Source organism: Garra rufa, chromosome 1 (genome assembly GCF_049309525.1).
Source record: "Garra rufa chromosome 1, GarRuf1.0, whole genome shotgun sequence".
Classification (NCBI taxonomy): Eukaryota; Metazoa; Chordata; class Actinopteri; order Cypriniformes; family Cyprinidae; genus Garra; species Garra rufa.
Window position 1 is genome coordinate 55,072,564 of NC_133361.1, and position 27,930 is coordinate 55,100,493.

Below are 27,930 nucleotides of genomic sequence, written 5' to 3' on the forward strand. Positions count from 1 at the left end.
CAGCAAGATAAATACTGAAGATTTGGAAGCTGCTCTTGCCAGTCTTAGAGCTTCAACAACCAAGAACAGGAGAGTCTCAGTTGAATGTCCACATCAGAGACCAAACTGGTTGCTGTCCGGAAGGTTGTTCTGTGTGAAAAAGGCTGAGTTTTGGTTAAACACAACTCATTTAAATGATTATGAGTGAAAGGAAAAAAGGATACCAGTCTGTAGTTTTGGTACTGCATGGGTTAAGAGTGTTTTTTAAGTATAGTGGGGTTATCTGGGTCTGTTTAAATGCTGAGGGAAAGACACTAGTGTTAAGGGATCTGTTAATGATGTGAATGAGTGCAGGCACAACTGAAGGAGAAATATCTTGAAGGAGGTGAGATGGAATAGGATCAAGTGGACAAGTAATAAGATGATTGAATGGAATGAGTTTGAACGTAAGCGAGTGTATGTTTGCTGGTTAGAGTTGTGCATTGATGGTTGTAATTTTATTAATAAAGAATCTGGCAAAGTTGTCAGCTGTTAGAGTTGATGAAGGCAGTGAAGACATTAGCAGAGAAGGGAAGGAGGAGTGACCAATGCAAACTAAAGCCTGTAGGATATTTTGATTTTTGCCACATCCTCTCTGCAGCCCTGAGTTTAGAAAGATGAACATCAGATAGTCAGTCACTGTATTACTAGCAATCTTGGATTTAGTTGTGAAACGCAAACCCTCAAAAAGTCAAATTGGTGTAAATATTCAATTTTAGCATCATCAGTGAAGAGGAATAACTGATTGATTGAAGTCTGTGAAATAAAATAAAGAAAGGCTGTCACCTGCTGGTAAACTGTAGTCACTACAAGCTTGACAGTCTGGTGTTTGTTAACCCTGGAAACTCAAATTAGGGGTTTTCGGCTTGTAACAATAAGCAGAACCCTTTTTGGTGCTAAATATAACCTTTTTTATGTATATAAAATTCCTTATAAACATGCTTTGCAAGTGTCACGATTTGAGCATGTAACATGTAATGTACACCAATGAGATCTTTATAACAGTATTACAAGTATCAGTTGTCACTCTATCACAATAATATCTTATTGATGACAGATATTTCAATATATGACTGATAGATGATAAACATTCCTCAAAAGCCTGATGTATCAATTTAATGCTCACATTTGAGCATGATTTATAGGGTTAATCATCTTTGAAGAGCATCAGGGAAAAGCCATGGCTCTAGACAGAGTGTGACACTGAAATGAAAAATTAAAATGTATTATTATTTAAAATAAAAATATTTTAAATGTTTAATTAAAATATATTACTCTGCTTCAGTAGTGTTTATTTTAATGGATTTGAGATATAAGCATAGTAATACATAATAAATATACATTCATATGGTGCTAAATGAATATACATGCAGAATTCAGTTTTAGTATTTCACATGTTCGCCTGCTCATTCAGTCCTGCTAAAAAATGGTAAACAAACTTGGCTTGTTCCAACATGATGATCTTTGACTAATTTTCATTTGAATATTTGAATCAGATCTGGATCTGAAACTGACGCTGATCATTTGTTTTCAGAGCTAATAATAAGAATCTGTTAGAACTCATTTACATAGAGCTGATTATGAGAGCAGGTGTTTCCTGTGTGTCAGGACTCAACTTCCTGTCCTGAAGAAAATCTCCACAGATCACTGCATCTGATAGAAGACAAACTTCAGCATGAACTTTTCAGATTTACATGTTGTCGTATCACGTGAATTTCAGGCTGTTGGGAGCATTTTAACTCTTTCAGTTAAAAGCATAACTTTACTGTATCAAATAATACAACAATGTCTATTTATTAGTCATGTGACAGTGAGTGGGATTTTGTTGACTGTCACTCAACCATATTCAAACTATATTCATTTCTTCTGTTTTCCTCACAAATGATCTTTACCTGCATTAACACTAGTTGAAAGTTTACTTCTTTCATTGTTCATGTTTTCATTGATTGCATAAATTAAAAATGACTTCATTTTCAAACTGTTTTTAACATGCACTTTATTAAACAGGTTGTAAATTATTGTACATTAGCATTAAAGCCAAAAAAATTCTGCAGAAAATGACACAGTTCAAGCTACTAAATTGCATTCTTTAGCTATTTTAATAGTTTCATGATTCCTATTACACCATGCCAGGAAATAATATTATGCGCTATCATAAAAACAATCAAACAGCACATCAGATTCTTCATGTTCAGTCGCTGCAGTCAGATTTCTTGATGCTTTTGCTGGTGGTTTTTGAGGCAGTAGTTGCTTCACATGTCAGCTGTGTGTCTTTGTCCCACTCTGAGCTCTCAATGGTTAAAGAACTGCTCATCTTGAATTTCTTATCAGGCTGCTGTTCAGCAGATCCAGTGAAGACGCCTTCAGTAACTGAGTTCCCGTTCACAAGCCAACGCACATCAGCCAAAGCCCCAGACATGTGATTGATCAGACACACCAGAGTGACTTTACTGGAGCTCAGCTCTTCTCTGGATGGACGGAGGATGTTCAGCACAGGAGCAGCAGCAGCAGCATCTAAACACAAATCAGCATCAACATCTGAAACAAACCTTCATCTCACACACACAACTCACATATTAAAGTCTGACTATATATTTCAAACTTTCTACGTCTATAAAATTTCACACATCAGCATGAAAACACTTCATCTTAATAATTTAATAATTCATTAATTAACATAAATATTTGCTCAAAGACAGAAAACAAATGATTCTCATTTTTTCAAGGATTTTAGGTTACAATGTACATGAATATATGTGGCACTGTGTATATTTTAGGTGCTGACACTTTATACCATTTTTAATAATCTCCGTCTTTACTAACTCATTTTCAATGGTTCTGCAGTTTGACAAATTATGAAGTCAAAATTAATGTAGTTTATCAATTAATTAATAAATTCTGCATGTATAATAATTATATCATAATTATCAAAACATAGTTTTAGGTGAAGTACAGCATGTCACACCACAGGTCGATTTCTCAAATGCTGTTTCACTGATACTGTACATTAATAATAATAATGAAAAAGATTTTTAAAATTTCAAATTAAACATAAAGCTGACGCTCCGTAAATAACAACAGGATTACAGTCTGTTCAATACTACTACTACTACCTTAATATAACATACAGCCAGTTAGAAAAGACAAAAAAAAAAAAGCTAACACTGTAATGAAAGGTTTTTTTTTTTGTATATTTTTAAGACTGGTTAATGGAGGTTCTGGATAAAACTTACTGTGACTAAATTCACACTTTGAACTGTAAATGAACAACAAGGTAAACTAAAAAAAAAAAAATAGTATTTCTGTATATCTACAATCAGTAGACATACAGTGAGAAAAACATGTAATAACAGTGTAAAGATGACTTACCAGTCACAATGAGTTTTGTTCCTTGTCCGAATACCACAGTGATTCATTTCATATGTTCAGTCGTACAAAAACCTCCTCAGTCTGTGAAGAGACACAAACAGAAGTGAAACACTCACTGGAGCTCAGCTGACTGTGTCCTTTACACATTTAATTGATGGAGAAATGATTCAGATTCAGACACAAACACTGTTTTAGTTTCATGTTAGTTGTGTTTGACTGCTGTGTATTAAAGTGCTTTGAAACACAATCTCATATGTGGCTGTTGTTATTCTGCAGGTGTCAGTGACTGTCGTGAATCCTGCTCTAGTCAATCACAGTCAATCAAGCACATAAAGTCACTCTGAACATCAACACATGGATCTACTGATGATGGACACTAAAGGAAACGTTCCTTACAAACCCACAGGACTTTCTGTCTTCTGAGGAGCACAAAAGGATTTAGCAAAATTTAGCAAAATGTCCAAACTGCTCTTTTACATTTAATTAAAGCATAAAGTGATCAGTGACTGTCCAGAAATAGGACAAAAGAGATGAGTTCTATTACAGGACAGATTAGTAAAGAAACTGAAGAATATTTTTAATTTGTCATAAATCTGAGATGTGAAGTAGTGATCTTGTCATCTGATGTCTAGAAGCAGAAGTGAATGTGAGCAGTGAGGAGGTTTTTGTCATGCTGTGAATCACTGTGATACCATCTCATTAGAGTTGTCTCGTGAGCAACAGTAATACACTGCAGAATCATCCACATCCACATTATTGATGATCAGCTGATAGTCAATATTTGACTGAGCTTTAGATGTGAAGCGGCTGGAGGTAAAACCATCCCCATATTTGTCAGGGGATCCGTGAGAATGATAGTATCTCAGCACAAACTGAGGAGCTGCATTTGGAATCTGTTTGTACCAGCTGACATAATCATAGTCCTTTTCAACATTACAGTCCATAGTCACAGATCTGCCTTTTTGTTCTGTCAGTACAGAAGGTTTCTGTGTGACCACTTTCACACATCTGACAGCTGTAAAATTATAATTAAAAAAATTATAATTTTATCCACATTGACACTCCTGAGAGAACAAGATGTTTAGAGTGAAATGTGTAACTTACATGACAGAAGAGTGAGAATAAAGCAGTAGAATATTATCAGCATCTTGACTGTGATGAGCAGATTGAGTTTAGTGAAGAGATGAAGAGAAGAAGAGAGAATGAGATACTCATATAGAGAAGAGAAACTCTGAAAGAGGGAGGATCACTAGACTTCAGCCAATCACTTCATCCTAACAGTGAACTAGACACTGGTTTAATATTCTTAGCTAAATGTATGATTAAAAAAATATTGTAATGTTGCCAGCATTCCTGCTAAATGAATGTTCAATGACAAATGTCTAATAAGTCATATTTTCAAAGCGTGAAACCCTGGTTGTGTATGGATATATATTAAAATATATATAATGAATACAAAAACTTAACTACATTATTAAATGTAGTTTTATTGACACAATTAATTAATTCCACCTTCATGAGTTAATGGTTTACATAAATCTGACCTTTTATCTCACTTTATTGTTTGCATAATTACATAATTTGATATTTGAAAATATTTGTGATTGTATATAAGAAAAAAAGTGTTAATGTTCTTTACAAGGAGTAACACTAGTTTGATGCTGGCACTCGTATAATTTCAATATTATTTCATATTATTTGCACAATGCATCAATACTATTTTCATTGCTCATAGAAGTGAAAAATGGTTTCAGTTTGAAAGTATAGTTCATTTTGAATGGCTACATGCTTAATTTCTGTGCAAAATGAATGAGAAAACTCCTTGTTTAATATTTTATTAATTAAACAGGTGGTAAATTAATATTGCTGTGTAAAAAGAGAGAATTAATACTCTTTTACCAATTCAGTCTATTTTCAGTCTTCAATTCAGTTATTGTTTTCACAGTAAAAAGGTCTTACAATCTCTTTAAGAAAAAGTATGTATTGATGATTATCAGAGCCCATTAGTAAAGCATAAAGTTTACACACATATATATATATATATATATATATATATATATATATATATATATATAACTGAATGTCCAAAATGTCCAAGCTGCTCTTATACAGGTAATCATAGTATATTGTGAACACTGAAATAAATAAAAGCACTTAGATGAGATATATTATAGGACAGATTAGTAAAGTGTAATTTGTTATTAATTCATCATGAATCTGAGATGTGAAGTAGTGATCTTGTCATGTTGTCTAGAAGCAGAAGTGAATGTGAGCAGTGAGGAGGTTTTTGTCATGCGAACTCACTAGCAGAGCTGTCCCATGTCTTACAGTAATACACTGCAGAATCATCCACATCCACATTATTGATGATCAGACTATAATCTGATTCAGATGAATGTGTTGATGTGAATTTAGGAGCAGAGAAACCAGATCCATAACACTTGGTGTTGATGTGTGAAGATGAACAGTGCTGCAGAATAATACTGAGATCAGATCAGAGAGAGAGACTTTAAGACAGTAAAGAGAAAGACCCGCCCACCCAATACAACACACACTCAACACATCTCACACACTCACTCACTTCAACACACGCCACAGTGGATTAGTCTTGCTAAAGTGGATTTTAGTCTATTTTATCATATGCACTGTGACAATAAATATAAATGATTTTAATTTATATATTAAATATGAAATATTTAAGTAAACATCACTGTATCAGGTCTTTTTACTGTCATGTCATGTTTTGTGAATCATTGTTGTAAATGAGTGTAAGTCATTAAATTTTTTTTAACGTTTCCCCAATGAAGCAAAGAGAAACCTCAAAATTTACATGTTTTTTAAAGTCATTTACATAAAACTATGTTGGGTCAACAGGTGTCTCCTGTGTAAGTGTGTGTGTGTTGGGTTCACGGCTCACTGCATCCACTTCAAGTCATACTTCAGTTCTCTCTCAGTCATACATCCCCTGAATAAACATCACACTTCTGCCTAGTTATGGAGTAAAATGAAGGTGAAATGTCTCTTTTTATGTGGTAAAAATAATTAAAACATACTTTAATGGAGTTTAATTCTTTGAATGCTGTTCACAGAAACTACAAACAAAGGTCACAGACGGTACTGTGATGAACTGTAAAGAAATGGAGAAAAACGCTGCAAAAGTCTTTGATTTCTTAAATCAGAAGTGCACTTCAAATAAATATAACCCATTTCACAGAGTAATGATGGTGCTGTGAGACAGAAATAAGCACTCAAATGTGCTGAACCAATGCCATTTCACTCATTTTGCATGTTTGTACTTCCTCATGTGGGAAGCGATGGATGATGAGATCTCAGAAGATTTCTTGTTCTGTCCAAAATACTCCAGAAACTGGCCATCAGGTCCCACCAGATACATTATGATGGTGTGATCAACCTGCAATTACATGACAATACAATATATGCATGATTAGTACAGGCTTATCAGATTATTAGGAATTATTTAATTAGACAGTTCACCCAAATATGAAAATAAAGTCATAATTTCCTCAAGTTGAAGCAAACTTGTATGAGTTTCTTTCTTCTGTTGACTATAAAGATATTTTGAAGACTGTTGATAACCAAACCAAAAATATCTTATTTTCTATACTACAGATGGCTACCATCAACTGTTTAGTTACCAGCATTCAAAATATCTTCTTTTGGGTGAGTAAATGCTGACAGATTTTGGGTGAATTATTTCTTTAACATAAGGCGGGAGAATATAAATGTTTCTTGTGTCAGGTTATTACTCAATCAAAACTACATTATTCTACACTAAATGCTCACAATGTAGTCGTTGTCTTCATCTTTTGGGCCCTGGCTGTAGTACACTCTGTAGGCTCTGGACACTTGCTCGATCTGGGCAGTTTTGCCTGTCAGACCGATCAGCTTGGGGGAAAACTCTGCATGCGAGATTCAGATAAATATAAATGATGAGGAAATCATATCACAGCATATGTCAAATGTATTCATAAAAATGATCCTTGCTCACCTTTGACATAAGCTGCCAGTGCTTCTGGTGTGTCTCTATCAGGGTCAATGGTGATGAGAATTGGTGTTATGTCTGGAAGTGTTTTTATTGTATCTGTGACACGAAAGTAACACATTTTGCTTAAAAATGGTTCTTGTGCTATTTTTCTTAAAAAAAAAAAAACTCTTTTTCAGATGTAATAACAATTATAATACAAATAATGAATTATTAATAAATATAACATAAATAATCGAGTAATTTACATTTTCTTACATTTTTAGTGGTAGCTTAATGTATGACTTTAAATGGTTTATATTAATTTATCCACAAAATCTAACTTAAAATTCTGCAAACATATGAAATCAAGGTCTAAATTTGATTTTCTTATTTTTTTATTTTAAATAAAGAAGGTAAACCCCAATTTCATTGCAAAAACCTAATTATTATCATTATGAACTATTACTGTATTTAACAACATCCAGTTCTTAAAAATCACAAAAGTTCTTGAATCACAAAAATAATTGTGGTTAATCATTTTAATATTAATTATTTGAACACTCCCAGTTTCTGTTCATAAAAAAGGTTGAAAACAAGTAGCATTGTCATAATTACAGTAGAACATACAGGTGGAAATAGTATAATGTATATGAGGGGCCTTTGAATAGTGTGTTGGACAATGGGGGATCTTTAAGTCAAAAAGGTTGAGAACCACTGCTGTTTATTTCAAAAGCACATTTCCAAAGCCCAAGGCCACTTCAGTATCACTTAAAGACTATTTTTGAAATATTATATTCATACATCTTAGTGGGTAGTGTAAGTTTTAAATACTTTTGGGCCACTGGATAAAAATCAATTCAGCTCAGAGACATTTTCATATGATATTCTTCAAAAATCAAAACGTGAGAAGTGAATCAACACTGAGAGCTTTATAAAGTCTAATGAAATGCTACATTACCGATCTCATCAACAGCCTCGATCATTTTCTCCAGTTCATCAGGACAGATGTCTGGACAGTGTGTGAAACCGAAATAGATCAGCAGCCACTGGCCGAGGAAATCTTCACTCTTTGTGGGTTTATTGTTGTGGTCGATGAGAGAGAATGGACCTCCAAGTGACGCTTTTCCCATCGACTTTGTTCTTTCTTTCTCAATCACTACAACACCGAAAATCATTATTGTGTGGAGCATTTGCACAAAATAAGGATGCAGTGAAGGTCAATCACTTATAAATACTGTTCAGATGCAGAAATCCATGTCCTTACTTTCCTCTTTTTCTCTCTTGAAGTATTTCATCCCTAGAAGAAGACCTCCTCCCAACGCAAATGTGATCGCAAGAGACTTCCATGTAACTGGCTGCCAACAAAAGAGACATCAGTATCATTCATAAGTTTGATGGAAATACACTTCGCAATTCAAGAAATCTGTAAAGTGCCCTGCTTTTTGAGCATCAAATTATCAAATTAGAATAATTACTAAAGGTTAATGTGATCATGTAATCAATTACATTCTGAAATACAATAAATATATGCTTTCTAGTGTATTTTTAATCAAATAAATGCATTTGTTTGATTATTCTAATGTATAGGCCTAAATATATTGCAAATTTGTTCTTTTTATGGATACTTTTATCCAAACCCTGGAGAACCAATAACTTTTCAGTGACCAATCTTGATCTTTCACAGCAGAGAGTTGTATAGTGCTGTAAATGAAGCTTACACCGCTCTTCTTGTTGCTGGATTTGTCTCTTTTAGATGAAGGTGGTGGAGGTAGAGTGGACAGTGGCCGTATGTTCAGAAAGGACACACATGCTGCTGTCCTACACGTCCTAAACTGAAGAAGATGGTCAAACAGAAAACATTAAAATCCTGAAACAGTAGACACACCTACATATAAACATCATTTATAAAAGAGACATCATTTTGACGGTTTTCAACCAGGAGCCCACTAGAGGGCCTCAACAAACTTCTAAGTGTCCCACAGGATGATTTTAAATGGTCTACTTTAATTTAAAATCAAGGCAATGTTATATTTAAAGGCATAATAACAAATAACACATTTATATGAATAGACAAATGCTGAGAATTAAACAGGCAGTAACACTAATGATTTACACACGAAACTGCAGATATATATTTGACAGTATTTATGAATGACTGAATGAAACAGTCAGTGACCTACCAGTGTGTTGGTTTGTGACAGCACTGCAGTTGTGTGCGCTGATCTTGACACGCTGCAGGGATTTTGGACATTATAACATCTACTGACACATATCGACCTGAACGTCTGACATCTTAAACTCTTCAAACTAAATACTCCTCTTAAAGCCATAGTGCTAAGAGTCAACATCATGCGCTTCCTCAACGCGGAACTGACTGTGGTTTACACAACCTAATGCTGTACAAAAGTCGCATACAAATGACTGACCCCGAATCAGATTCAAAACGCGAACTGAATGGAGACCAACGGCGATCAAACTCACACGAACTGATCTGAGGTCTGTTTAAAGGTATTAACTAGAAATCGGATATGACGTAGGGTTACTTCTTCACTTCTCCGGTTGAAATTTTTCGTCCGGGCGAATATTGGTGACATCTAGCGCTTTAAAACTTTAAAACACGTTAAAAACGATGAAATAATAAATAAACGATGAATTAAAAACAAAAACGAACTTGCGCTTATGAACAAATAACGTTACTTTTAAAAACAATTTTGTTACCAGCACTTTCTCCTTTAGGGTACTAAAGAATTATAGTGTAATTATGATATATTATATATTATGATTTATAGAACTATAATTTTATTATTATTATTATTATTATTATTATTATTATTATTATTATTATTATTATTAAATCTACAAGGATATTTTGTTTGCAAGTCGTTTTTGTATTATTATAGAACACGTAAACAACAAAATTACAGAAAAAACAGGCATTAAAAACAGAAGCTCCAAAGATGGTTAAAAAAACAACAACAAAAAGGAAGACATTCACAAGACGCCAAATACAGATTCGTAATATTTTACAATGGGCAGCTTTTACATTTTTTTTTTCAACTTTAAGAGTGAGTTCGTTATAGAAATACTTGCCATTCAAGATGATAAAAGACATTCGTTAGTTAGTTTGGTTGTTTTTTACAGAAATAAAATAACTAAAAAGGGTTACATACATTAATCCAAAGCATATTATATTGGCTTATAGGATTTACATCACGAAAGAGTCTTGCAATAGAATTATTAGAGTTTCTTAAAGAGTTCGCATGCATATCAAAATCTTTCCTGAAAATAAAAAAGTATTGAGTTTTCTTTGAAAATGTACATTTATGAATGTAAAATTTAGCAAGGAATAACAATAAATTTACAGTGACAAGGGTCGAAATTCAAAGCGAAACCTAATACATTTTTGGGGGTTATACAGAAATTTGGATCTAAGTATTTTTTAACAAAATTAGAAAAGTCGACCCAATACACTTAGCCTAGTTGTTGTTTCTTCAGACTGAAGACAATAAAGAGCAATTGGAGGAAATACTATTATTAAATTTAGCACGTTTATAATTTACCGGATAGCAATTATGGATAATTTTAATAGAGACTTTATTAGATAAAAAATATTTTTTGTCAACGAAGCTAAAACTCTTCTCCTTCTATATCACCAAATTGCCGCTAGAGGTCACAGGAGTTTGCGTTTCACTTTTGACGTCATACTTGTGCGACATTTTCATGAACACATGCACCATGCGTGTAAAAATATAGAGTCATATGAAGTACTACACATGCTTTAAATAATATCTGTATTCTTCACGAGAGGTTAAAACATCGTGGGTTGTCATGGCTGGAAACACGCTGCTGTTTAAATCAAAGTAAGAGTGGTTTTCTTCTATTTTGACTCTTCTCAATGGCAAAGATTCTTTAAAATGTGCAGAGCTTACAGTGACTACTTGAGATTGCTGTTAACTATTTTATTTGACAACTAGTTTATGATTATCTCGTTTGTTTGTTTAGTTACGCAGTCTCCGGCAAAATAGAACCGTTCTATAAGGGAGGTAAAGTGCAGGTAAGTTCGTAATTTAGTAACGTTAGTTGGAAAATTACTTGACGTGGTCTGTGAATTACAGCTGTTATACTCAAGTATTTTGCTTGTTTTGTTTCTCCCTCCAGATAAGTCATGATGAGCAGTACATATTTTGCACATGTGGTCCAAGAGTCAACATTTTACAGATCAGTACAGGGAAAATCGTCCATAGCATTGAGCAGGTCAGTGTCTTACAGTTTTGTTTTATATGTGTGTTTCTTCAACTATGGGCAAAATAAACCACATTTTTAGTTTATTTAGTGTGTCTATAAAGAGTAAACACACAATAACAGAAGATCTGTGTCTTTTTTGCAAATAAATAAATACGATTGCAACATAAAAAGCTGAAATGATGTATGAATGTTTAGATTTTTTTTCCCACCAGTTTTTCTGTTTTGGTTTCAGAAAATATCTTTTTTTCTGACTAGTGGAAAGAAAACATCCAAAATACAAATTTAGGTGTTTATTACGCTTTATCAATTTGCATCTGCAGATTTAAAGGCCATTAAAGAAACCAAAGGCCATTTATGTGTTAAAAAGAGGCACCTTTGTGTTACTTATAGTTACACTTTCAGTCAAAAGTTTTTTTTAATGTTTTTAGTTTTTAAAAGAAGTCTCTTCTGCTCACCAAGCCTGCATTTATTTGATTCAAAGTACAGCAAAAACAGTGAAAATGTTTTTACTATCTAAAATAAATCTTTTCTGTTTGACAATATTTTAAAAGGTAATTTATTCCTGTGAATTTATTCATTACTCCAGTCACATGATCCTACAGAAATCATTCTAATTTGCTGCTTAAAAACATTTATTATTATTATGTTTTTTTTTTTCAGGTTTCTTTGATGAATAGAAAGTTCATAAGAACAGCATTACCTGGAATAGAAATCTTTTGTAACATTATAAATGTCTTTATCATCACCTTTGATCAGTCTGAAGCATCCTTGCTATAAAAAAGTATTAATTTCTATAATTTCTTTCCCAGAAAAAAAAAAAGATATATTGTTACAAAAGCTTTTTATTTCAGATAAATGCTGATCTTTCTATTTTTCAAAGAATCCTGAAAAAATGTACTCCGCCGTTTTAAATATTGATAATAATAATTAAATGTTTTTTTTTTTTTGGAACATTAGGTCAGCATATTAGAATGATTTCTGAAGGATCATGTGACACTGAAGACTGGAGTAATGATGCTGAAAATTTAGCTTTGATCACAGGGATAAATTACATTTGAAACTATTTTCCAATAGAAAGCAGTTGTTTTAAACAGTAATATAATATTATATATATAAAAATATTCACAATATTACTGCTTTTGCTGTATTTTGGATTAAATATATGCAGGCTTGGTGAAAAAAAAAAACATGTACTTTTGAAAAATAGCAGTGTGATTAAAGGCTGTTAACAAGCTTTATGCAAACTTTATTTACCAAAGAGAAAAAAGGTGAACTACTTAGCTTTAATAAAAATCAGCCCCTGTGATATAAAAGTGCCCAAAATTGAAGAAGCGCTCATATCTGAAATATGATTGCTTATGATTACCAGTGTTTCTCACTTTTGTTTTCTCTGAGCAGGATGATCAAGAGGACATCACCTCGTTCTCTCTCAGCCCTGATGATGAGGTAAGATGAGCTTCATTTACCTGTCTGATGTTTCAGCATTAGTCTAGACTGAGGTTGTTTGTCTGCAGATGCTGGTGACTGCCAGCAGAGCTCTGCTCCTCAAGCAATGGGACTGGAAGCAGGAGAAATGCACTCGCTCGTGGAGAGCCATCCACAATGTGCCTGTGGCCAGCATGGCCTTTGACTGCACTTCTACCCTGCTGGCTACAGGTGAGACTCAAACTGTATCTTTAATGCACCGAGTAACACTAAACAACAGTTATGGTATCAGACATCTGTTAATAATACTGCAAAATGTCATACTAAGTCAAAAGTTTTTGAACAGTAAGAGATAAGTCACTTCTGCTCACCAAGCCTGCATTTATTTGATCCAAAATACAGCAAAAGCAGTAATTTTGTAAAATATATTTACTATTTAAAATAACTGTTTTCTATTTGAATATATTTTGAAATGTAATTTATTTGTGTGATCAAAGCTACATTTTCAGCATCATTGCTCCAGTCTTCAGTGTCACATGATCCTTCAGAAATCATTCTAATATGCTAATATGCTTTAACCTTTTTTTTTTAAATTATTATCATTATCATCATCATTATTTAAAATGGTATTTTTTTTTTCAGGATTCTTTGATGAATCGAAAGATCCAAAGAGCAGCATTTATCTGAATTAAAAAGCTTTTTTAATATTATACTTTATTCTATTACTTTTACTTACAGTAAACCAATACTTTAGCAAGGATGTTTTAAATTTATCAAAGTTGATGATAAAGACAGTTGTAATGTTATAAAAGATTTCTATTGAAGATAAATGCAGTTCATAAATTTTACATCAAAGAAACCTTACAAAGTTTTACTGCTGTTTTCAACAATAATAATAATAATAAATGTTTTTTGAGCAGCAAATTAACATATATATATGATTTTTGAAGGATCATGTGATGCTTAAGACTGAGTAATGATGCTAAAAATGTAGCTTTGATCACATAAATAAATTACATTTTAAAATATATTTAAATAAATATAAATAAATGGTAAAAAAAAAAATCAAAGTTTTTGCTGTACTTTGGATCAAATAAATGCAGACTTCATAAAAAAACATTAAAGATCTTACTGTCCAAAAACTTTTGACTGGTAGTGAATATTGATTTGAAGTCTTGATTTTAATTATTTTGCTCAGGACTACGCTTGTGAAAAAGTACACTTTTGCATATTTTACAAAGAGTACTTATGAAAATAACACATTTACAAAATGTATACCTTAGTGCAACTGAATCTAAAGTGTTTAGACGCTTAATTGAATGTTAATTGCAATTAAGTGTGCTAGTTTTTCAAATGCAAATAAATGCTTTTTTGGTTCATTTAGGTAGAACTTTTTTAAATGCACTTCTGTTGGCTTTAAAATATGTTTAAAGTGAACTGCTAATTGTACTGTCAAGCATTAAAATATACTTTGACTTTAATATAATTGCTATTGAAGCTTGTATGTCATCCATTTGAAGATATTTGTATTTACTTATTTGTAATGGTGACTTTTGCAATTTAGTACATTTTAAAATATTTTAACTTTTTAAATGTAATGTTGCATATCACTACAGTTAAAATTATCATCAAGAACTTAACATGTGCTTCAACACATCAAAATAACTGCACGACAAAAGATTATTAAAACATAATGATTTAAAATGCACTTTAAAGTAAATCTTTGAATTTAACATTGCAAAGTGCACTTAAGTATGTTAAGAAACATGGAAGTGTCTCTCTTTAAGTGCACCTAATTGTGTTCATAGGTGGTTGTGATGGCACCATCAAGCTGTGGGATGTTGTGAAGCAGTACTGCACACACAATCTGAAAGGATCGTCTGGCGTTGTACAGTAAGTACTAAAGAAACTTTCCTTCCAAAATTTAGTCTGCTCTGGAATTGTCTCTCAGTTTGTAATACAGGCACAGCTGCTTGTTATACCATATATAACAACTATAACATCTCTCTTCTAGTTTGGTTGAGTTTCATCCAGACATCAGCAGACTGCAACTCTTCTCTTCCTCTGTGGACTGTGGCATCCGTATTTGGGATCTGCAGACCAGCAAGTGTATTTGTATTTTGGAGTCCCACTACAGTGCCGTCACATCGCTGGCCTTCTCTCCTGATGGCCAAATTCTAGTCAGGTAATAAAAAAAAGAAAATCTTGTGAAGAATTTGTGCTTGTACTGGTCAAATTTGAACAGAGATGTGCTGTCTTCATTTTCAGCTCTGGCCGAGACAAAATCTGTTCAGTTTGGGACCTGAAGAGTAATGCGGTGAAGAAGACTGTCCCTGTCTATGAGGTCAGACAGTGACTTTGCACCTTAACTATTATCCTCAAGCAGATTTCTCTGCAAATACAGCATTGATATTTTACGTGGACTTATTTTGTTTGTCAATGTTCAGACTGTGGAAGGTGTTGTTCTTCTCCCTGGGAAGAGTGATTACTCTCAGATGGGTGTGAAAAATGACAGTTTACACTTTGTCACAGCTGGCAGTAAAGGTAAGCGCTGTATTTCAAATCAGAATCACAGTTATTTGTGACCTTGGACCACAAAACCAGTCGTAAGTAGCATGGGTATAGTTCGAGCAATAGCCAAAAATGCATTGTATGGGTCGTTTTTTCTTTTATTCCAAAAATCATTAGGATATAAAGTAAAAATTGTGTTCCATGAAGATGTAAGTTTCCTACCGTAAATATATCAAAACTTAATTTTTGATTAGTAATGCATTGCTCAGAACTTCATTTGGACAACTTTGAAGGTGATTTTCTCAATATTTAGATTTTTTTTGCACCCTCAGATTCTGGATTTATTCCAAATAGTTGTATCTCAACCAAATATCATACCATATATCAATACAAAGCTATTTATTCAGCTTTCATATGATGTATACAGTGGTGTGAAAAAATGTTGCCCCCCTTCCTGATTTTTTTTTTTTTTTTTGCATGTTTGTCACTCTTTAATGTTTCAGATCATCAAACCATTTTAAATATTAATCAAAGATAACACGAGTAAACACAACATGCAGTTTTTGAATGAAGTTTTTTTATTATGAAGGGAAAATCCAAACCCACATGGCCCTGTGTGAGAAAGTGTTTGCCCCCTAAACTTAATAACTGGTTGGGCCACCCTTAGCAGCAACAACTGCAATCAAGCGTTTGCGAATAACTTGCCATGAGTCTGTTACAGCGCTGTGCAGGAATTTGGGCCCACTCATCTTAGCAGAATTGTTGTAATTCAGCCACATTGGAGGGTTTTTGAGCATGAACTGCCCTTTTAAGGTCATGCCACAGCATCTCAACAGGATTCAGGTCAGGACTTTGACTAGGCCACTCCAAAGTCTTCATTTTGTTTTTCTTCAGCCACTCAGAGGTGGATTTGCTGGTGTGTTTTGGATCATTGTCCTGCTGCAAAAACCAAGTTTGCTTCAGCTTGAGGTCACGAACAGATGGCCGGACATTGTCCTTCAGGATTTTTTGGTAGACAGCAGAATTTATGGTTCCATTTATCACAGCAAGTCTTCCAGGTCCAGAAGCAGCAAAACAGCCCAAGACCATCACACTACCACCACCATTTTTTAGTGCTGGTATGATGTTCTTTTTCTGAAATGCTGTGTTACTTTTACTCCAGATGTAATGGGACACACACCTTCCAAAAATTAAACTTTTGTCTCATCAGTCCACAGTATTTTCCCAAAAGTCTTGGGGATCATCAAGATGAGTTCTGGCAAAACTGAGGTGAGCCTTTATATTCTTTTTTCTCAGCAACTGTTTTCGTCTTGGAGCTCTGCCATGCAGGCCATTTTTGCCCAGTCTCTTTCTTATGGTGGGGTCATGAACACTGACCTTAACTGAGGCAAGAAAGGCCTGCAGTTCTTTAGATGTTGTTGTGGGGTCTTTTGTGACCTCTTGGATGAGTCGTCGCTGCACTCTTGGGGTAATTTTTGGTCGGCCGGCCACTCCTGGGAAGGTTCACCACTGTTCCGTGTTTTCGCCATTTGTGGATAATGGCTCTCACTGTGGTTCGCTGGAGACCCAAAGCTTTAGAAATTGCACACACCACTGTAAATCTCAATATAAGAAATTTAACCTTATTGGTATACTGGTTTTGTGGTCAAGGGTCACATTTATTAATGCTGTATGGTGCCTCTATGCATAACATATGTTGAATACCCTCTATATGGCCTTAGGTTGTTTGTGTGTAAGTGGATGTTCTGCTGTTTTCCACAGGTGTTCTTCGAGTGTGGGACTCTAGCTCAGCGCAATGTGTGTTCACTCAAACGCTGCGTGATGCTCAAGTTCTCAAAACAGAGGATGGCGATTTGGACCCGCGCAGTCTGATGCACCTTCTGCCCATGCCACAGTCCAACAAACTGGTTACCGTCACCGCAGAGCACAACATCATCATCCATCAGATGCCCGATCTCGCTGTACAGCAGCAGGTAAGCCTAACAATCCAATTTCCATCAGAAAACATCTACTATATAGCTAATTACTGAGTTTAAAGGGATAGTTCACCCAAAAATAAAAACTGTCATTATTTACTTACCCTCCATTTGTACTAAAGCACACAAAAGAAGATATTTTGAAGAATGACTTTCATACCATTTAGTTTTTTTATACTATGGATGCCAATGGCTAAACTGTTTGGTTAACAATATTCTTTAAAATATCTTCTTTTGTGTTTAACAGAAGAAAAAGAAATATGTGACCCTGGACCAAAAAAAAAACAGTCTTAAGTTGCAAGGGTATATTTGTAGCCATAGCCAAAGATACAATGTATGGTTCAAAATGATAAATTTTTCTTTTATGCCAAGAATTTTTAGGATATTAAGTAAAGATCATGTTCCATGAAGATATTTTGTAAATTTCCTACCGTAAACATATCAAAACTTAATTTTTGATTAGTAATATGTATTAATAGGCGATTTTCTCAGTATTTTTGAGATTCCAGATTTTCAAATAGTTGAATTTCGACCAAGTATTGTCCTATCTTAACAATCCTTACATAAGTGGAAACAAATTGACCCTTATGACTGGTGTTGCGGTCCAGAGTCACATATAGGTTTAGAACAGCTTGAAAATGAGTAAATAGTGACAGAATTTTTATTTTTAGATGACCTGTCTTATTCAGAATCTGAAATGGTAATTCATGTTGCTTGTTTTTCTCTTCTTATAAAGTTTGTTGGCTACAATGATGATATCCTGGATGTGAAGTTCTTGGGAAAGGATGACACACACATAGTTGTGGCCACTAACAGCTCTCAGCTGAAGGTGTTTGAGTTGGCCACTAACAGCTGTCAGATTCTGTATGGACACACAGGTGAGTGAGCCACAAGAGGGCGGCAGCACTGTGGATATGTTCTGCTTACTACACACCACAGTATATGCTGGGTGCGCACAGTATGTTTTAAGCAACTTTAGTAATTTGTATTGCTGTCACATGACCTCACGACTAGGCCTGCTGTGATTAACCACTGAAAATTGTTTTAGTGAAAAGGTTGTATGTTGAAGGATTAGTTCACTTCCAGAATAAAACTGTTCTAAAGATTTACTCGCCACCTTGTCATCCAAGATGTTCATGTCTGTCTTTTTTCAGAAAAACATTTCAGGATTTCTCTCCTTATAGTGGACTTCTATGGTGCCCCGAGTTTGAACTTCCAAAATGCAGTTTCAAAGGGCTCTAAACCATCACAGCTGAGGAAGAACGGTCTTATATAGCAAAATGATCAGTTATTCTCTTTAAAAAAAAATACAATTATATATGTTTTAACCTCAAATGCTCATCTTATGTAGCACTGCATCAGCTATGTGTATTCTGGTTCAATACAGTTAGGGTATGTTGAAAAACTCCCACCTCATTGTCTCCTCCAACTTCGAAATTGCCCTAAATCGCCATTTGACCTTTTTTTTGTAAAAAGCATTTGATCTTCTTTGCACGTTCACTTTGTTAATACTTCTGCAGCGATGTAGGATGATTTTGAGGTTGGAGAAGAAAATGAGATATGAGTTTTTCAACATACCCTAACTGGAATACACAGGTTAAAAAGTATATAAATAGTTTTGTTTGTTTTTTTAAAGAAAATAACCGATTGTTTCACTAGATAAGGCCCTTTTTCTTCGGCTAGGATCATGTAGAGCCCTTTGAAACTGCATTTTGGAAATTCAAACTCGGGGGCACCATAGAAGTCCACTATATGGAGAAAATTCCTGAAATGTTTTTCTCAAAAAAATAATTTCTTTACGACTTAAGAAAGAAAAACAGTAACATCTTGGATGACAAGGGGGTGAGTACATTATCTGTACATTTTTGTTCTGGAAGCCACTTCTCCTTTAAAACAACTGTCTTTATAACTTTAAGTAGGGATTGTCAGGCTGCCTACGTTCTTTCCTCTTCAGTAATCAGTCTGCATTGTTGACATTGTTAGTGCACAATTCTCTTCAAGTCATCTGACTATTTTCTATTCTTCGTCTGCAGATACCATCTTATCTATTGATGTCTTTCGCAAAGGTTCCATGTTTGCAAGCTGTGCAAAGGTGATTCTTTCACTTTTTCATGAAAAGCTGCACTGGTTGCTTTTCACTGGCTTGGAACGCCATTCAAAAAAAATGTACAGCTTCGCCCCCACACTTGGAAAGGTGACGTTTATGTAATCTTTTGCACAGGACAAGTCCTTGCGGCTGTGGAAAATGGATCCGGAGAGCGGGCGGGTGCACTGTGTGGCTCAGGGGAGCGGACACTCCAATGCTGTGGGTTCTGTCGCCTGCTCCAGGTCTGATCTCTCTTAGAAATATTAGTTAGATAAGCAATAGAAGTTGAGACACAAGCAGAACACCTTTGAAAAGTCTGTTTCCTGAATCATTGACACACTTTCTACTAAGCTGATAACACATTCTGTCATATTTAGATTAATAATTGCGACATTCCTAAACATTATAATCTAGTCTAATTTAGTTCACAAACTTTTTCGGCTGCCATGTTATGCAGCACTTACTGGCAATTTTATAACACCTTAGAACATGGCCTATCTAATCAGATTTAAGAAGTTCACTTCCAGAACAAAAATTTACAGATAATGTACTCACGCCCTTGTCATCCAAGATGTTTATGTCTGTCTTTCTTTCTTTCTTTCTTTCTTTCTTCAGTTGTAAAGAAATAGTGGACTTCTACAGTGCCCCGAGTTTAAACTTCCAAAATGCAGTTTAAATGCAGCTGCTTCAAACAATCCCACATGCAGTTGTAGACTGTCCCAGCTGAGAAAGAAGGGTCTTATCCAGCGAAACAATCTTTAATTAAAAGAAATACAGTTTATATACTTTTTAACCTCAAACGCTCGACTTGTCTTGCTCTGCCTGAACTCAGTTTTTTCCAGTTCAAGACAGTTAGAGCATGTCAAAAAACTCCCATCTGATTTTCTCTCTCAACTTCAAAAATCATTTCAAAATTATCCTATGTCGCTGCAGAAGTAGCGACCCAGTGTTTACAAAGTAAACATGCAAAGAAGCTTAAACATCTTTAACAAAAAAGGGGAGTTTTTCAACATACCCTAACTGTCTTGAATCAGAAATCAGAGCTCAGGCAGAGCAAAACAAGACAAGCGTTTGAGGTTAAAAAGTACATAAATTGTAATTTAAGGAATTTAAAATAAAAAAAATTATTTTGCTTGTCTGGGATCGTCTGAAACCAAATTTAAACCGCATTTTGGAAGTTCAGACTCAGGGCACCATAGAAGTCCACTATATAGAGAAAAATCCTGAATTGTTTTCCACAAAAAAAACACTTTTTTTTTTTTTTCTTTACAACTGAAGAAAGAAAGACACGAACCTCTTGGATGACAAGGGGGTGAGTACATTATCTGTAAATTTTTGTTCTGGAAATGAACTTTAAAAAAACAGATCCATTTTTTTTTAACCATTTATTGGTTTGTATATTTGTCACTTTATATTATGTAAACGGTTGTGTTTCCTTGTTCCTGTGCCAGTGTTATTTTTGCTTTTGTTTTTTGTTTTTTAATTTTATTTTTAAATTTAAAGTTTGTTTTTGTCTTTTCTTTTAGTTTTTTAGAGCATAAATAAAATTGAGAAACGTTGCATTGGCAGCTAGCTGAAATAAAGTATAGTTTTATTTCATTTTAGTTTCACTTAGATTTGAAGCAAACATGATCTCAGTTAGATGTTTTTGAACTGATATATTTACACGGAATATCACAAATATACACTAATAATACCATCAATAATTTTTTGTGAACTTTTGCTATAAATGCTATTATTTTAATACATACACTACCCGTCAAAAGTTTTTGAACAGTATAATTTTTTGAAGTCTCTTCTTTGAAGTTGCTCACCAAGTCTGCATTTATTTGATCGAAAATAGAGCAAAAGCAGTTATATTTTTACTATTTAATATAATTGCTTTCTGTTAGAATATATTTTCAAATGTAATTTATTTCTGTGATTTCAAAGCTGAATTTTCAGCATCATTACTCCAGTCACATGATCCTTCTTTAAAAAACATTAAAAATCTTACTGTTCAAATCTTATGACTGGTAGTGTATTAAAGTGTTTCAAGTAAAAAAAAAAAAAAATGTTAACACTTTACAATAAGGTTTAGTAGTTAACACAAGCTAAGAATGAACAATAATTAAAATTACAGTTAACATTAGTTAATGCACTATGAACAAACAATGAATGACTATTTTTATTAACTAACATTAGCAAAGATTAACAAGTAGTTTAAAAAAATCTATTGTTGGTTCATGTTAGTTAATACATTAACTAATGTTAACAAATGACAGCTTAGTGTTACCGTTTTATGTTTTTAGTTAATCATAATAACCCTGTTATGTACACAGGTTAAGGAGCACCTTCCTGGTGTCGGGCAGTCAGGACTGTACTATTAAGGTCTGGGACTTGCCTGACCTTCTTCCTGATGTGGGATGTGAACCGCTTTTGATAACAGCAAGACTCACAGAGAAAGTTCACGACAAGGTGGGTAGTTGCCCCTGTCACGTTCTCTCTCAGACAGGAAATGCCTTCAATGATGAAATGTGGATGAAAACATGTTTATCCAGTTGCAAAAATAGTTTTGACAGCAGAAACCATGCTTTTAAACACATTGCTTTTTTTGTTATTGACGTCTCTTGTGTGTCCATTACATCAAAAACAGGGTGTTGAGAAGTTTGTCTTTCTCTGATGTCGTGAAAATCATTCAAATAGTCAGTATTTTTTTAATATATAAGAATATACACTGCTGTTCAAACGTTTGGGATCAGTAACATTTTTAATGTTTTTTTTTTTTTTTAAGAAGTTTCTTATGCTCATTAATGCTGTAGCTATTTAATTAAAATACAAAAAAAAATAATTTTGTGAAATATTATTGAAATTTAAATGATCAATTTTCTGTTTTAATGTAGTTTAAAATAAAATGTATTCCTGTGATGCAAAGCATCATTATTCTAGTCTTCAGTGTCACATGATCCTACAGAAATCATTCTAATATGCTTTATTATCAAAGTTGGAAACAGTTGTTCTGCTTAATATTTTTAGAACGTGTGATACTTTTTCGGGATTCTTTGATAAATAGGTTAAAAGAACAGTATTTATTCAAAATTGAAATTTTGTGTTACAATATACACTACTATTAAATTGTTTGAGACCAGTAAGTTTTTTTTTTATTTTGTAAGAAATTAATACTTTTTATTCAGTAAGGATGTGTTAAATGGATAAAAAGTGATAGTAAAGTCTTACATTGTTAGAAAAGGTTTCTATTTTGAATAAATGCTGTTCTATTTTAACCTTTCATTCCTTAAAAAAATATTAAGCAGCACAACTGTTTCAATACTCATAATATATCAGCATATTAGAATGATTTCTGAAGGATCATGGGACACTGAAGTCTGGAGTAACTGCTGGTGAAAATGAAGTGCTGCGTCACAAAAATAAATTGCATTTTAAAGTATATTAAAGTAGGAAATAAATATTAAAAATTGCAATAATATTTCACAACGTTACTGTCTTTTTGATCAAATAAATACAGCCTTGATGAGCATAAGTGATTATTAAAACTGTAAAAATATTACTGATCCCAGACTTTTGAAAGGCAGTGTATATGTATTTTAATCAGAGTTGTATTTATCAAACACAAACAAATGGTGATGTCGATTTGCTGTTTTTGGCCTTTATTTATTTGAACTATCAAAATGTATCAAAGTTGTCATTTTATATTTCATCATCTCCTCTTCTGTTGTCCTGTCTCTTTCTCATAAATTCCTGAAGGATGTGAACAGCGTGACCATCTCTCCCAATGACAAGCTGCTGGCCTCTGGCTCTCAGGATCGCACGGCTAAACTCTGGTCGCTGGCTGATATGAGTCTGTTAGGTGTCTTCAGAGGTCATAGTCGAGGTATTTGGTGTGTTCAGTTCTCTCCTGTGGACCAGGTCCTGGCCACGGCCTCAGCGGATGGCTCCATCAAAATCTGGAGCATTCAAGACTTCAGCTGCCTCAAGGTGAGTTACGTTTAAAGAGCTGTTTAGGTAACTTTGATATGTGTGTTCTAGAGAGTTTTTTTTTTTTTCCATACCGTAACGTAACTCTTTGTTAAAGAGGTACATGCCATAAACCAAGCCAAAAAGCATTTTATTCCAACCTTACTAACTTTGATTTAAATGGGGCATAGGATGAAAAATTCACTTTTACATGGTGTTTGCATATAAATGTGTCTTATCATTGTGTGGACACAACCACCCTACAATGAAATAAATACATCTACATCTACATCTACATCTTTTAATCGCCAAAAAACCTAAACAGTCGGAAAATGGCCATCTGGTATCCTCTTTAAAGCAAAATAATTGAAAAACAAGCAAAACGTTATAGGATTATATTTGCAGCTTTAATGAAGGAAAGAAGTACAATTCCATGAATCATTGTGAATAGCAATCAAATTAAAAACAATGGAGAAATATAAAGCTATTGATTTAATTTCGTGAATTGTGACCCTGGACCACAAAACCACTCATTAGGGTCAATTTTGCCATCATCTGACAGCTGAATAAATAAGCTTTCCATGTATGGATTGTTAGGACAATAGGACAATATTTGACCAAGATAAAACTATTTGAAAGGAATCTGAGGGTGCAAAATCTTAGAAAATCAGTAAAGGTGGATTTAATTTTATCCTATTTGATAGTAAAATGTGACCCTGGTCTTAAGTAGCACGGGTATATTTGTAGCAATAGCCAACAATACATTGTATGAGTTAAAATGATTGATTTTCTTTTATGCTAAGTAAAGATCATATTCCATGAAGATATTTTGTACATTTTCTACCATAAATAAATTAAAACTTAACTTTTGATTAGTAATATGCATTGCTAACGCCTGTTTCACACATACTCCGTCTGCAGTGAGCATGCAGTCCGCACGGACTCGTTTTGCTTTCACACAGGCCGCGTTTGCAGTCCGTTCCTGATCCACGGCTGTTTACCACAAACACACCATTTATCCATTATTTTGATTTCGAATACAAAAGTGCTTTTTCAGCATTGTGATCCTCTTTTATTACAGTACAGTAATACAATCGTTCATAGACATATTCACATTTAAACTCAATAGATTAAACATAATATTCAATGCACTTGACTTCTAGATGTATATATTAAGTTGCTAAAGCAAGTTGCAGCACATATAAACAGCATAGGTATAGCTTCCTTTTCTTATTAAAATTGGGCTATCACAAATATTTTAAATTAAAACTTATCACAGACAGAAACAGACGGCTCTCGTGCCTTTCGCATTAAATCGTTATTAAAAACAATCCCTTAAAGAACTTTTCTACCTGGACAGGTGCATCTATTATGTTGCCTTGTTTATTTAAAAGTGCACTTTTCCTAGTTTTAAACTTAGCCAAAAAGCCACGTGTTGACTGTAAAACATAGTAGACATTTATATGCATTTATGGTGTAATCACCACATTTCCATGTCAATACATGTAAATTTTAACAGCTAACAATGCACTGTCACTTTAATTCAAGGCTGCAGCACAGCAAAAAATAGACTCGCTGCACTGCTGCAAACGCACCGCTTCTGGAATGCACTGCCGGACAGCAAACGCGTGCAGTGTGGACGCTCTAGTCCGTTAACATGGGTGCGGGAAAAAAATACGCCATGCATACGCACTGCAGACGGAGTATGTGTGAAACAGGCGTAAGAACTTCATTTGGACAACTTGTGGTGATTTTCTCAATATTTTGATTTTTTTGCACCAGTGTTGTTTTCGTCAACGATGACGATGACGAAATCATTTCGTTGACGCCACTTTTTTTCATGACGATAACGAGACGATGACGAGATAAAAATGGCTCGTTGATGACTAAAACATGACGAGACGTGAGTTTTCGTTGACGAGACGAGAATAGACGAAAATGTTAGTGGGTGGTCCGTCAGACGTTTAAAATGCATGACATTTCTGCTTATTGTGCATGCCAATTAAAACCTATGAAGTATCTGACGCTATGGCAAGCCGTTTTAGCATTAAATACTCTTTGCTATACTAGTATGGCAAGCCGTTTTAGCATTCCATCCTTTTTTGTCTTTTATGTTCTAAAACATTCCTTCATTATTGTAATTATTGGTGAAAATAGTCGATCCGGAAGCTCACATTGTGTTGAACTATGGATCTGCTATTTTCAGAACTTATAAGTGACACTACCCAACAGCAAAATACTTACTGACCTACATTAATTTGTTAAAAGACTACTTTTTTCCCTTTTTTGACTAAAACTAGACTAAAACCTTTTTGACTTTTCGTCGACTAAAATTGGACTAAAACTATAACATATAGAAGTGACTAAAATTTGACTAAAACTAAGAAGCATTTTAGTCCATAAGACTAAGACTAAATCTAAGATGGTTGTCAAAAACAACACTGTTTTGCACCCTCAGGTTCCAGATTTTCAAATAGTTGTATCTCGGCCAAATAATGTCTTATGCTAACAAACCATACATCAATTGAAAGCTTAATTTATTCAGCTTTTTTTTTTTTTTTTGAAGGCAAATGTATATATTTCTTTAGCTTAACATGCACTGAATCATTGGAGACCTAGAACATGTATTAGAAAAGTAAACAGGGTACATTTTCATTTTTTTAATTTCACTGTGAGAAACTACACTGTATTTTAATCCTTCTTCAAACATTAGCTTTAAATGATTTCTGTGTTTTGTCTCTGCAGACTTTTGAGGGTCATGATGCCTCTGTGCTAAACATCATATTTGTCAGCCGAGGAACTCAAGTAGTGTCTAGGTAGGTTATCTTACATTTTGTAACCACGATTCACACGGACTACGTTCAGCTATGTAAACATTCACTTTCATTTTAATAAGAATGCTTGCAGATTTTTGTAATGCTTACGGTCTTTTAAAGCAGTTCAAAGCCTTTTCCTAGTGACCTGAATGTATTTCTCTGTCATTCTTCAGTGGTTCTGATGGACTTGTGAAGTTGTGGACAATAAAAACTAACGAGTGTGTGAAAACATTGGATGCTCACCTAGACAAAGTGTGGGCTCTGCACGGCAGCCGCAAAGATGACCTGATAGTGACGGGATCAGCTGATTCCATGATCACACTGTGGAAGGTCAGTCCACCTGATGCATCCTGTGCAGGATTAAAGCCCTTTGTTCACTTCCAGAGCAAAAATGTACAGATAATATACTCACCCTCTTGTCATCCAAGATGTATATGTATTTCTTTCTTTATTCGTAAAGTAATTATGTTTTTTGAGGAAAACATTTCAGGATTTCTCTCCATTTAATGGACTTCTATGGTGCCCCCAAGTTTGAACTTCCAAAATGCAGTTTAAACGCATCACAGAGATGAGAAAAAGGGAGCATTTGAGATTTAAAAGTATATAGATTGTCTTTGAAGCTGCATTTAAACTCCATTTTGGAAGTTCGAACTTTGGGGTACCATAGAAGTCCAATACATGGAGAGAAATCCTGAAATGTTTTCCTCAAAAAACTAGGGGGGGATGAGTACATTATCTGTAAAAAAAAAAAAAAAAAAAAAATCTAGAAGTGAACTAATCCTTTAAACAGGGGAATGTGAAATGAAACAATCCAAAGCGTGTTTTGTGCTGCATGTTTTCATGTGTAAAACAGGTAATCATTAATGTTTCCTTTAGAGAGAGAAAAGAGCCATTGTTTTATGCTGTGGCACTGTTCTTTATAATGAATACATTTCACTTCCTTGTTTTTGGATTTACAGTGGTGTGAAAAAGTGTTGGCACCCTTCCTGATTTTTTATTTTTTGCATGTTTGTCACACTTTTAATGTTTCAGATCATCAAACAAATTTAAATATCAATCAAAGATAACACAAGTAAACACAAGATGCAGTTTTTGAACGAAGTTTTTTTATTATGAAGGAAAAACAAAATCCAAACCAACATGACCCTGTGTGAAAGTGTTTGCCCCCTAAAATGAATAACTGGTTGGGCCACCCTTAGCAGCAACAACTGCAATCAAGCATTTGCGATAACTTGCAATGAGTCTCTTACAGCGCTGTGCAGGAATTTTGGCCCACTCATCTTGGCAGAATTGTTGTAATTCAGCCACATTGGAGGGTTTATATAAATTGTCATTTAAATAAAAAAAAAAAAATCTGATAATTTCGCTAGATAAGTCCCTTTTATTTTCGTCTGGGATTGCTTACAACCGCATTTGAGGTCATTCGAAGACACATTTTAGCTGGATTTTGGAAGTATAAACTCAGGGCACCATAGAAGTCCACTATATGGAAATAATTCCTAAAACGTTTTCGTCAAAAAAAAAAACTATTTTTTTACGGCTGAA

General features: G+C 34.1%; 3 protein-coding genes across 4 annotated transcripts in view; 1 reads left to right on the top strand and 2 right to left on the bottom strand.

Moving 5' to 3' along the window:
* Nucleotides 1-1,997: 1,997 nt before the first annotated feature.
* Nucleotides 1,998-4,559, bottom strand: LOC141325219 (immunoglobulin lambda-1 light chain-like). 2 transcript variants are annotated; one of them, XM_073833786.1, is made up of 4 exons: nt 4,492-4,534; nt 4,083-4,402; nt 3,388-3,427; nt 1,998-2,532 (listed from the first exon to the last, which is right to left on the bottom strand). In XM_073833786.1, exons 1-4 carry the CDS (start codon nt 4,532-4,534, stop codon nt 2,210-2,212), a joined length of 726 nt encoding a protein of 241 aa, XP_073689887.1. In that variant the 3' UTR covers nt 1,998-2,209. The 2 variants fall into 2 exon arrangements, 1 of the variants encoding a protein (XP_073689887.1); XR_012353757.1 differs by lacking the exon at nt 4,083-4,402 and having other exon boundaries at nt 2,394-2,532; nt 3,388-3,468; nt 4,492-4,559.
* A 1,850-nt stretch (nt 4,560-6,409) lies between these two features.
* Nucleotides 6,410-9,730, bottom strand: LOC141325242 (protein SCO1 homolog, mitochondrial-like). The gene is made up of 7 exons (XM_073833812.1): nt 9,553-9,730; nt 9,091-9,204; nt 8,637-8,727; nt 8,331-8,528; nt 7,397-7,489; nt 7,192-7,307; nt 6,410-6,799 (listed from the first exon to the last, which is right to left on the bottom strand). Exons 1-7 carry the CDS (start codon nt 9,721-9,723, stop codon nt 6,665-6,667), a joined length of 918 nt encoding a protein of 305 aa, XP_073689913.1. The 5' UTR covers nt 9,724-9,730; the 3' UTR covers nt 6,410-6,664.
* Nucleotides 9,731-11,083: 1,353 nt separating this feature from the next.
* tbl3 (transducin beta like 3) overlaps nt 11,084-27,930 on the top strand; it is a 29,342-nt gene continuing 12,495 nt past the window's right edge. Inside the window, exons 1-17 of the mRNA XM_073833800.1 lie at nt 11,084-11,232; nt 11,375-11,426; nt 11,531-11,626; nt 13,016-13,063; nt 13,132-13,273; nt 14,851-14,935; nt 15,057-15,227; nt 15,311-15,386; nt 15,490-15,586; nt 17,315-17,526; nt 18,266-18,407; nt 19,563-19,621; nt 19,751-19,857; nt 21,937-22,072; nt 23,360-23,590; nt 26,315-26,385; nt 26,559-26,715. Coding sequence (XP_073689901.1) covers nt 11,201-11,232; nt 11,375-11,426; nt 11,531-11,626; nt 13,016-13,063; nt 13,132-13,273; nt 14,851-14,935; nt 15,057-15,227; nt 15,311-15,386; nt 15,490-15,586; nt 17,315-17,526; nt 18,266-18,407; nt 19,563-19,621; nt 19,751-19,857; nt 21,937-22,072; nt 23,360-23,590; nt 26,315-26,385; nt 26,559-26,715 — 1,914 coding nt within the window. The 5' untranslated portion in view covers nt 11,084-11,200. The remainder of the gene's footprint in view (nt 11,233-11,374; nt 11,427-11,530; nt 11,627-13,015; nt 13,064-13,131; nt 13,274-14,850; nt 14,936-15,056; nt 15,228-15,310; nt 15,387-15,489; nt 15,587-17,314; nt 17,527-18,265; nt 18,408-19,562; nt 19,622-19,750; nt 19,858-21,936; nt 22,073-23,359; nt 23,591-26,314; nt 26,386-26,558; nt 26,716-27,930) is intronic.

Coding starts and splice junctions, on each gene's coding strand:
- LOC141325242 (XM_073833812.1), bottom strand. CDS start 9,723: ATGATGTTGACTCTTAGCACTATGGCTTTAAGAGGAGTATTTAGTTTG. Junction 9,205..9,552: donor TGTCACAAACCAACACACTG/GTAGGTCACTGA, acceptor CATCTTCTTCAG/TTTAGGACGTGTAGGACAGC. Junction 7,490..8,330: donor CGAGGCTGTTGATGAGATCG/GTAATGTAGCAT, acceptor TTCGTGTCACAG/ATACAATAAAAACACTTCCA.
- LOC141325219 (XM_073833786.1), bottom strand. CDS start 4,534: ATGCTGATAATATTCTACTGCTTTATTCTCACTCTTCTGTCAT. Junction 4,403..4,491: donor TATTCTCACTCTTCTGTCAT/GTAAGTTACACA, acceptor ATAATTTTACAG/CTGTCAGATGTGTGAAAGTG. Junction 3,428..4,082: donor CACGAGACAACTCTAATGAG/ATGGTATCACAG, acceptor ATGAAATGAATC/ACTGTGGTATTCGGACAAGG.